General features: G+C 42.6%; 1 protein-coding gene across 2 annotated transcripts in view; it reads left to right on the forward strand.

Annotated features, from left to right (window-relative positions):
- The window catches only part of sdk2a (sidekick cell adhesion molecule 2a), an 85,729-nt gene that overhangs the window by 51,774 nt on the left and 22,624 nt on the right, over positions 1–11,331 (forward strand). For both annotated transcript variants that reach the window (XM_034894685.1, XM_034894686.1), the window contains exons 5-17: positions 178–311; positions 3,933–4,044; positions 4,446–4,636; positions 4,904–4,987; positions 5,122–5,316; positions 5,743–5,859; positions 6,124–6,291; positions 6,744–6,846; positions 7,738–7,914; positions 8,170–8,306; positions 9,014–9,161; positions 10,465–10,605; positions 10,962–11,143. In XM_034894685.1, the coding sequence (XP_034750576.1) occupies positions 178–311; positions 3,933–4,044; positions 4,446–4,636; positions 4,904–4,987; positions 5,122–5,316; positions 5,743–5,859; positions 6,124–6,291; positions 6,744–6,846; positions 7,738–7,914; positions 8,170–8,306; positions 9,014–9,161; positions 10,465–10,605; positions 10,962–11,143 (1,889 nt within the window). The remainder of the gene's footprint in view (positions 1–177; positions 312–3,932; positions 4,045–4,445; positions 4,637–4,903; positions 4,988–5,121; positions 5,317–5,742; positions 5,860–6,123; positions 6,292–6,743; positions 6,847–7,737; positions 7,915–8,169; positions 8,307–9,013; positions 9,162–10,464; positions 10,606–10,961; positions 11,144–11,331) is intronic.

An 11,331-nucleotide genomic window follows, 5' to 3' on the forward strand; every position in this document is an offset into this window, starting at 1 on the left:
TAATTGGGAGCCAAATTGGTGACACCAATTTGATTTGACTACATAAAGCCGTTTGTGTCTTCATGAGGGTATAGTTGAGATTAAGTGAGTGCCATGGGAATGCATATAAGGCAATGCAATGTCCTTAAAAGTAAAAGTTAAGCTAATGTGTGTGTGCATATTAATATTTACTTATAGTGCCATCACCCTGGACAACACGCTGGTCATCCTGTCTACAGTGGCACCTGATGCGGGACGCTACTACGCCCAGGCGGTCAATGACAAGAATGGGGAGAACAAAACCAGTCAGCCCATCACACTCACAGTGGAGAGTACGTACACATGCAGGTGCACGTGCATCCCCACACATTTAAGCAACAGGCTTCCTCGCCCACTTAGCGAAATGTACCTCACTAGCAGATTGTGCGTGTCATCAGCAGACTGCATTAACAGGTTGTTGCAGATGAAAATGGGGTAGAAAAAAAATGTCACTCCTCATTTTCTGCTCTACACTATACAACAGCTACACAGCAGGTGGTTCAGCCAAAGACCAGAGAAAAACAGAGATAGCGCCCTCTACTGGGACATCCTCTAATTCTATTACTCTTTTCTGACGTTCCTTCTTCTCTCTCGCCAACATTTCAACATTCATACCCAATACCTTCAATAGTTGTCCTCTTGCTCTGCGGTCCTTCTCTGACCTCTGGCTTCAAGCAGTGAATTACAGTCATGAGGTATGTGTTAGGTAGAACTCCAGCAGTGCTTCTCTGACTGGCTGGATGTACGGGCCCATTAAGTGGACCTTCAGTTTAATCGCTCCTTACAAAACGCAGATTTATGAAAATGGCACTGAGCAAACTGGGGATGATTAAACATGCACACACACACGCACAAACACACACATCAGATTAGAGCTCGGCCTCACAAATATATGCTCACAACTTCAAATAAAGTTTGGAATTGCTCATGGAAACCTGGTTACATGTCAAATTATTAGAGTTTAGCTGAAGCTGAAGCTTCTCTATCCTCCCACCTACGTTTACCCTCTATCATCTGAACAAAGTCACTCAAATTCTCCCACATACTGTTACTTACTTTCATCTAGACAAAATCAGTCTCTCTTACTACAACCAGCCATTTTAAGGAGCTACTAAATGTATTTTCAAAACTGAAGATAACATTTATAATATTTTACTGCATTTATTACAGCCTTGTGATTTGGATTATTCATACCATCGAATAAGGATTTTAACCTGCTCTCATGTGGAGATGACCATTTTTAATACCAACCAATCGCTCGCTCCAGCATCTGCTCATCATATTGTGAAAACAGTGTTTGTAATTCAGTGCTCAATACGCATGACACAGCAATCTGTGGGGACCAGATATCACTGAATCTGACCTTGCGGATCACACAACCATATTTTGCATCTGAAAGTCAATAAGGTTTTTACAGCTGCATTTGTTCATTTTAGCAAATCTGTGGAGATTGGAAAAGATGGAAAAATATGCAGTAGAGGGAGTGTGTTGTTCCAAAGGGAGCAGCATACAAATGAGACAGAGCTGAGTCTAATCGTTAAAGGCAAACTGACATTGGCTAAGTGGGTAGACATTTAGCTTTTTGTTCTCTTCTTTAGAGTGTGAAATACATTACAGTTGACTTTGGTTTACAATTGTCTTTGGACACAAACAGATGTCAACAATATGAGGACATTAGTATCAAGAATTTGCTATGCAGGTCACCACGTTGTTTACTTTTCTCGTTTAATTAGAAGATTACACACTTGAGGTATTCTCAACACTGAGAGTTTATGAAATGCAATACATTAATTAGTCTCTGCCAAGGAACCAGTCATGTCTTCCGGAAAATAAAATGAGTTATTTGGCTAGTCTAATGGATTCCCAGTTTCCATTGTGTCATTGGCAAGCATGGACACAACTCTCAGACAAACCTGTTTAGTTTGTATATATACACAAAACTGTAACACATTTGATAAACCTTAATTAGATTTAAAGTGTAATACAATTTACTCTATTTAAAAAGGGGAATTTCAAAAAAAGAGCTTCAACATGACACCATCAACAGTTACAATCAATGAATCATGCATAGATTTATAATAGTGTTATTTATGTGCAGTTTATACCACTACCCATTTATGACCATATTCTTCATCTCTTGCTCTTCTTGGTGAAAGATGAACATTGTTCTTCTTCTTTTTCCCTCTCCATCAACTGATTCTTCTCCTGCTCCTCCTCTCTCTACATCTAATTCTTCTCTTTAAATGTATCAGGATGTCAGAGAAGATAAGACACACAACCATAAAACTTTTAACATAATCTCACCCAATAATTAGGAAATAAAAATGACTTAGATCTGCCAAAGGGCTGTAATCTTAAATTTTAGCCATTCAATTCTGTGATTTCAATTTTTTCCTCTTAAATCCTTTGGACTTTGGTAAGTCCTTGCAGCCTGTTTCATTTCTTCTTTTCAATAAGTTGACTCTTGTGATTACTTGACAACAAGCTGTTCTACATGAATTGATTGGTCTTCAGTATGCAAGTAAATGATAATGTCAATAATGTCCTCAAGATGATGCTTGTACCACTATAATGAAATACATTCTAAAACCTTTAAGTCAGCTGCAAAATCGCAAATTTGATCTATTTACCTTTCAATAAACAGGTTATCCTTTGCCTCCAAATTTTTTTTTTGAAAAGGACGAATGTTGCTGTTATTCGCCTGTGTACCCGTCCCTAATACTTGCTACAAAACCCAATTTGAGTTTTTTGTCTACCAAACAACATGACAATGCATTTCCTGGTCAGGGTCAACCACTTACATGTTCTTCACATTGTATGCTGCTATGGAATTATCTTCACAATCTGAGTTTAATTATGCTTTGTTGTTAATTCAAATGTCTGGTTAAATGCATTCTTTAAATATGCCAGCTAAATGTCAGCAGCAGATTCATTTGACTTGTTTGTCTTTTCCTTCTCTGCTGCTTGTGCCCTAAGCTGTAAAATCATAGCTAATAACATCTTGATCAGCTAAAAGCATAACTTTTTTAGTGTGGCTTGTTACTGCCTAAACAAGAATTTCTGCTATGGGAGCCCAGCCAACAATCAAATTTCAAATGGTAAATTGTATTTTTATAGCCATCTGGGTTTGTAAAATTGTAATGCAACCAAAATTATGATTTTTCATACTGTACAGCTGAAGAGCTGGAGAATTGAGCGAAGCAATCAAATGGGAAGCAGAACCAAATGGCAATAACCCATCAGGAGGGCTGTGCCTGCATTTAGGCATTGTTTGTACAGGAAGCTTTGTCATTACCCCGCTACAGAAATGTACCTTGAAAGGGTGTGTTATTTTGGGACACAATAAGGTGGCACAAAATAACAATAATGATAATAAAAATGTGATTACTTGCCCTATTAACCTGATGTTGCCATGAAAACCTTTGCGTGGAAACACATGGGCAACACACGTGAACACAGTGCCTGCCGTAAATTAATGCGTAAACGCGCAATCGCTCAAACACATACAAGTGCACAGGCCCATACCCGTACTCTGGGGAGGTGAGGGAAAATGAGATCAGATTCAGAGAGAGATCACTGATTGAGGGCAGTGAATCGATGGTTGGCTGGAGGCTCCGTGAAACCTGTGAGTGATGGTGCTGCATTTAATCGCCTTTTGTGTTTGTCTCAATTATGCTACATAATGGCTTCTAACACCTGGGCTAACATCGTGCTGTAGGAAATGCTGTGTGCACTAAAGAAAAAAATCTAAAGTAAAGACAGGGATGTTAATAGTTGGGTGATAGCAGGCTGGCTACCTGTTTGCTATAGTACAGGCTTAATATGAGGTCTGCATATACAGTAGTTTATAGATTTTTTTCTTTTTCTTTTTTACTTCTATTATCTACGTCAATTTGTTTCTGTGTGTGTGATAGATGTGGGAGGACCTGCAGACCCCATCGCCCCCTCGATCATTATCCCCCCCAAGAATACCAGTGTAACCATGGGAAGAAACGAGGCTATCATGGAATGTGTTGCTAATGCAAGGTACCAACACAGACATGAGGAAAAGACAAATACAACGCAAACAGACACATTATCAAAACACCTCCACCTTCTCTCGCCTCCACATCTGATATTTTGTGATTCAAATGAGTCTGGAAACCCTTTGTTTGAACATGATAAAAAAGTATTTTGTACATCTCTCATTTTACCTCTTCTCCATTCTTCCCTTTGATTCAAGGCTTCACTCTGTTCTTCCTATCTCGTACAATCTCAGGGCTGAATCCTGACTATTATCTCCAATTCAAAGCCTTAATCAGAATGACAGATGTATCCCATTGCTCTCTCAGTGTTCTGTAACCTTGAAACGGAATAAAAATCTGTATTAAAAGCATTAAACTACATTCCCTATCTCTTGCTTTTCTTTTCATCTTTTTCTCCTCCAGACCGCTCGTCAAAATGAGTGTTACTTGGAGGAAAGACGGGGTAGTGGTCAATACGGGGATCCGAGATTTCGGCCGTAGATTGGTCATCAGTTTGCCTGCAGTCAGCGATAGCGGCTATTACGAGTGTGAGGCATCACTTCGCAGTAGCAGCGTCCCATCAGTCACTGCTGGGGCCTTCCTGCATGTGCTAGGTAAATAACCCACAACTTACATTTTAACCTTCCACAGAGTAGCTTAGCCAAAATTATCCAAATATTGCAGCAGAATGCTAATCCCTATGTTGAGAGAACATTGTGTTGCCATTTCTTTCTTCAGTAATTGAGTTGATGATGATATCTAGAGTGTTGCTAATGCTCATTCAACAATAGGGTCGAGATACAAAAGCACAGATGATCCGTGAGTCGTTCTTAAAGGCTTAAATGAGGGCAATGTTTTATGCTTTTTCTTCTTTGAAACAGAATATCCTCTGTTTGTAAAAGAGCCGCCAACTCACATCAGTGCAGAGATGGAGAAGGTGGTCGATATCCCCTGCCAGGCACGGGGTCAGTGGTGTTTGTTTTTCTTTGTGCTATTGTATGTGTAAAAGAGCAAGAAAGTATGAATAAAAAAACAGAATTAAAACAAAACAGGGTCACAACGATTACAAAAATGAATGAACCCTCTGCTTCCTCTGCAGGCACGCCGCAGCCAGACATACTGTGGTATAAAGATGCGGTGCCCATCAGCCCGGTAAAGATCCCCAGGTATAGGGTGTTGGTAGGAGGCAGCCTACAGATCAACGGTCTCCTGCCAGATGACACAGGGATGTTTCAGTGCTTTGCCCGCAATCTCGCAGGAGAGATCCAGACAAACACCTACCTAGCTGTTACCAGTATGTCCCCTTGAAAATATTTCAAAGCTATCTACACGTCTGCTTCTTAATTCTGCTCATCTTTGCCTCTCTGTTCACTCCCTTTTTTACTAAATCCACTCCTCTGTTCTTTCTAATCCTCTTTTCTCACTCTCTCTGTCTTGCCTCCTACACCCATCTATCTACATATCTTTTCACATTGACAGATTTGTCACCTTGGATGCTTGGGCAATTATTGGCTTTTTTTGAATCGGAGAAGGTGCAGGAGAAGCAGAGAGATGTCAGATTCTCAGAACTGTCCCTGAGAATAATACCTGACAGTCGCCCCTTTTCTCAAGTCTATTAAGCTCTCAGCTGGCATCTGCTTTATTAGGGTGAAAGCTGTTTATGTCTCTCATTATCACCTCTGTCTTACCTGATTTTGTGTGCCTTTGTGCCCCCTCTCAGGCATCGCTCCCAACATCACCGCTGGCCCCTCTGACAGTGCCGTGATTGACAGCATGTCAGTCATTCTGCATTGTGAGACCTCAGGAGCCCCACGGCCAGCCATCACCTGGCAGAAAGGTGCGTGGGTTAACAGCGTGAGGTTCTGAGGTGGGGGGTTTATTGTGCTTGTTTGGGCTTGTCAAAGTAAACGAGAGCTCTGGAAAGGACACAAAGTATGCATTTTCTCTCAAAATTAAAGCTTTACCTTTGCTGCATTTCTATTCCCTCCTGTTTGTTTTTTCTTGACATTTCTCCAATGCCTTAATCTCTCTTTCTCCTTGTTCTCCCTTTTTTCCCCTGTCCTCTATCCCATACCATCAATCATTCCACCCTTCCTTGCAGGTGAACGTGTCTTGGCCAGTGGGTCGGTCCAGCTGCCCAGGTTCACCCTGCTGGAGTCAGGCAGCCTGCTAATCAGTCCCTCTCACCTGTCTGATGCTGGTACCTACACCTGCATGGCCAGTAACTCCAGAGGCATTGATGAAGCTTCAGCTGACCTAGTTGTCTGGGGTAAGCAATACAGAAACTGGATACTCCCCTGCTTGCAGCGTCTGCAAACCCATGTATCCTCATTTTCTACATTTCCCAGCACAGGTGGAAAATACTGCAAACTATGAGTCCAAGCTGAACCTCTGGAAACAAATAAAGAAATACAAATAAACATTCCTCTTTTTTTATCCATGGCTTTCTCATAGATTCAGAAAGTACCTGGCGGCTGGAGGTCATTCTCCAGATATTCTGAATATATTGTCTAATGACTCATGCGTGCACTCATTTTCTGTGCATAAATTCACACCATCAGTCCTTGAAAGCCTTGCATAATACTCCACCCATTAGAACGGTGGTGTCATTCACCCAGTTTCAGAAATACATTTAGTGAAAGATGAGACCAATTCCACTGAGCTCTGTTCAGTCCGCTACTCGAACACTGTCTCTGAATAACAACCTCTGTGTGTTTGCAGCACGTACTCGCATCACTAAACCGCCACAAGACCAGAGTGTGATCAAAGGGACCAAGGCTGTTATGACCTGTGGTGTGACCCATGACCCCAGTGTCACTGTGAGGTAATGACAACATCCCCTTGCAATAGATTTTATTTTTTTCATTGCATACTATTTTGTCTGTCATCACATACTTTCTGCTAGCAATTTCTCTATGCGACCCAAGGCTTGACAACAAGCTTGGGTGTCAATGTTTACTTAATTAGTTTATGAAATCTGTGAGAGTTCTTTTAGTGTTTATCCACCCTTATGCGACCTCCTATGGGAAGATTTTGAAACTCTTAGAATCTGATTGAGGAATTAATCCATCGCTTCTCCCCACTCTTCAGACAGTCTTGATCATGATAGAGTGTGCACACATGCATCTGTCTCAGAGGGAGTGAAATGATGTCTGTGGAGCCCAGTGATTAGAGTGCCTGTCACCTGTGGGCCCACGGCATTGATCAGATTGCATGGTAAACAGATGAATATGTAAACAGAGTAATAACTTCAGACAGCGCCTTTAATTAAACGCAACACAGAGGAGATTAGCTGGAAAGCCCGAATAGTCGCAATTAATCACAGGAGCGCCTGGTGTGTGCATGTGAGTATAAGTGTGTGTGTGTGTGTGGGGGGGGGGGGGGGGGGGGGGGGGGGGGGGGGGGGGGCATATGTGTAGTTGGGTATATGACAAGAAATGCATGGAGGAGAGGTTCTGTAGTTCTGTACTGTATGGATGACAGAGAGAAATGGTTTTAAGATTCAAATCACTTTCCCATCAGCCTCACAAAGCTTTTCACCGGTGTCAGCACCTTCTGTGTTTTGCTGTAGGAACTGACGCAAAGCAAACAGATTTACTGTCACAATACTCCGATATACACAGTGTGTGAGTGTGTGTGTGTGTGTGTGGGTGTGTGTGTGCGCGCCTAGGTGTTTGTGTGTACTACTCTTACATACATGTGTACATACCTCAAGGTACATGTGGGAGAAGAGTGGCTCTGTGATTGATGTGAGCTCGTCCCCCCGCCTGCGGCAGGATCCAGACGGGACCCTGCACATCTCCCAAACGTGGTCGGGTGACATCGGAACATACACCTGCAGGGTGACCTCAGTGGGTGGCAATGACTCCCGCAATGCCCACCTTCGAGTCAGGTCTGCATATTTGCCTAATGTCTCTCCTGTCTTATCTTACCATCTGCATTTCTTTTTCGACTTATTTACATCCCGCCGAGACATGATGAATGGATGTTTTCCCCGCTGTTTATCACCGCTCTCCTCTCTAATGAATCAAATCCTTTAATATTTACAATGCAAGGCTCTCGGTTTGGCTGTTTGATTCTGTTATTCGCTGCCTCTCTTCAATTCTATTTCTCTTCATCACTTTGTACCTCTTATATGTACAAACAGGCAACTGCCCCATGCTCCAGAAAACCCAATAGCAGTTCTGGGTACCACAGAGAAAAGAGCCATCAATCTCACATGGGCCCAGGCCTTTGATGGCAACAGCCCCCTGATTCGCTATATCCTGGAGGTCTCAGAAAACAGTGAGTGGTTCAATGTGATTTCCCAACATGAATGCACCACTGTTCCCCGTTAACAAAGCATGTTGCTAAAAAAACTGGTGCATTTATTGTTTCTAGTTAGTCATTTTAAGGCAATATTTTTGCTTCATACTCCCTTGAAACAATAATTTGCTGCTCCTCTTATTATATTACATTTCCATTGTCTCTCTAAAATTGGAAGTTACATTGTCTCTTACCATCTGCAACCAGTATAACTCAATTGCCTCACCTGTACGCTTTCTTGATAAGAATCAGGGGAACCGAATTGTGTTGAATACCCTTTCTCTTCCTCTTGTTTGATCAAATCAAAGAAGTGAGAATGTGTTCACCTGTCGAGAGCAAATCGTTCAGCCATTTCTTATTGGAGCTCAGGCTACTGAGAAGATGACAACTCATTAAGAGGAAAATGAATCTGAGTATGCAGATGGGATCTGTTTTTTTGATAACTGAATTTCAACCACATATTTAGAGGGAGTGTACACAAAATAAATGACTTGCATTTGTATCAGCAGCTGCAATATTATTACTGAAAATGAAACTATGGTGTGCAACAATAGTCAGAAATAACAGAATTTTCAATGTTCTAAGTGCTGAATAGATTTAGCTTAAGAATGTTCTCACAAGGTCAATTACTGTTCACTTGCTGTTGCTCACAGCTCCGTCTATTATGTGTGTCTTCTCCGCCTCAGATGCTCCTTGGACGGTGCTGCTGGCCAACATTGAACCCGAGTCTACCGGGGTCACTGTTGGCGGCCTCATCCCAGCGCGCTCGTACCAGTTCCGCCTGTGTGCTGTCAACGACGTGGGAAGAGGCCAGTTCAGCAAAGAGACTGACCGGTGGGTACTGCACTTATTATGCATCTACTGACTATTAAAGATGTTACTGGTAGTGTGTAATTGTGTACGCTGATGAGGACAGCGTTGCACTTCGGGGACTTTAACAGTTCTGGAACAATCCGTTCTTTCCCCCCACATTGGCAGTTCAATGGATGTGATTACTTCCTGTAAGTTAACTTTTTGGTCTTCACTCCTGTGGGAGTGAGCGAGAGATGAGCCAGCTTCGGGACAGGCCTTTTCAAGATAAAACTGTGAATGAGCAGAAATTGTGCTTTGTGAAGACTTGATGGGTGCGCTGACCCAGCTTCATCTCTCTCCCTCCGATTAACTGTCTTTGCCGTATAGCATAGTAAAATACAGAGAGGCTTGAAAGGCAGAGCTTCACACTGACTCAAATCTCGAGTGAATTCTCTTGACTAAGACGAAACGGCCATCATCATACAGCTCCTGCCCCACACATACATACACACGCACACTCACACACACACACACACACACACACACACACTCACCCATACACACACACACACACACACACACACACACACACACACACACACACACACACACACACACACACACACACACAGACACACACATTCCTAGCTCATCATGAATCACCTATACACACACCACTGTCCGACCTTGTCCACATCAACACAACACATTTGCTGTTTTTATACCTGCAGCAAGCAACTCCCTCACAAGCCATCACTACCCTTCACATACCTTATACACCACACACTCTTTTAGAGTGTTATCTGTGTGAATGTGCCCAGACAATAGAACACCACAGGAGGGTGACTGGGCGTCAGTGAGAGTGCAGGGCTTTTCTGAGGCATCTCTCGGGCACACCTCTTTGATCCTAAACACTCTGCTTCATCTCCTTCAGAGCAGTGCTCCGGTGCACTGGGAAGAAATCAAGATGTCATCTTAAATTGGCTTTAGGGAAAAGTCTGCCTGTATCTCTCTTTCTTGTTCTTTTATGTCTTTCTCTTACTCACACTGTCTCTCTATTGTGATGCTCCATTTTCGCCATGGCCTCTTTGATCCTTGTCTTGCCATAGCAAAATGTCCCTCCGCTGACAGTATTATGGAGAATTGGCTTGGGACAAAGACACAGCCACACGTATCCCAACTATCCTTTATGGTGTTCCAACGAAAATAACTTGCTTTATTATGATTTGATGCCTATGATGAAATAGGATAGAAATATGCAGAAACTACCGATAATGAATGTATGGTTTCACTCTATGTCTCTTATTTAACCTCTCTTTTCCTTTTTCTTTCCTTGCTGCTGCAGATTAACTCTCCCTGAGGAGCCTCCCAGTGCCCCCCCTCAGACAGTCATCGCAAGTGGCCGCACCAATCAGTCCATCATGATCCAATGGCAGCCACCCCCAGAGAGCCATCAGAATGGGCCACTCCAGGGCTACATCATCAGGTAAGAAGACCATGACAGGCTGCATTATTTACTCCCATGGACAGGTGTCTGTCTGGGCCAATGCCATTAAGATGTGATAATAACTGTTATGTCAGCTCCTTTTGCTCCTCTCCATTATGCATCATTCTTGCTCACTGCTGCATTAGAATAATTGGTGACAATTAAATAGCTTCCCCTCCATTCATCTGTTGTCACCTCCCCTTTGTTAACCATTTTGGGCATGGCTTTCCTTCCTTTACCACTCTCCTCCCTCTCTTTTTTAGGAAAATCTGTTTTAATATTTTGTAAGTCTGTGTGGTCTCTGTCTGTCTATATCCCTCCTCGCTCTGTTTATTGATTACTCACTCTGCTGCAAGGTATTGTCTGTCGGGGCTCCCAGTGGATTGTCAGATGAAAAACATCACCAACCCAGACCAGACCAGTCTGCTTCTGGAGGACCTTATCATCTGGACCAACTATGAAATTGAAGTGGCGGCTTATAATGGAGCAGGCCGGGGCACCTACAGCCACAAAGTAACTGAATGGACACTGCAAGGGGGTGAGTGCAACACACATGTTTTACATAGTGTGTGTGTGTGTGTGTGTGTGTGTTTGTGTGTGTGTGTGTGTTTGTGTGTGTGTGTGTATGTATATATATATATATATATATACACTACCGGTCAAAGGTTTGGGGTCACTTACAAATTTCCATTTCACTCCATTATAGACAGGATACCAGCTGATCTG

The sequence above is a fragment of the Etheostoma cragini genome, chromosome 15 (assembly GCF_013103735.1).
Source record: "Etheostoma cragini isolate CJK2018 chromosome 15, CSU_Ecrag_1.0, whole genome shotgun sequence".
In the NCBI taxonomy this organism is placed as follows: domain Eukaryota; kingdom Metazoa; phylum Chordata; class Actinopteri; order Perciformes; family Percidae; genus Etheostoma; species Etheostoma cragini.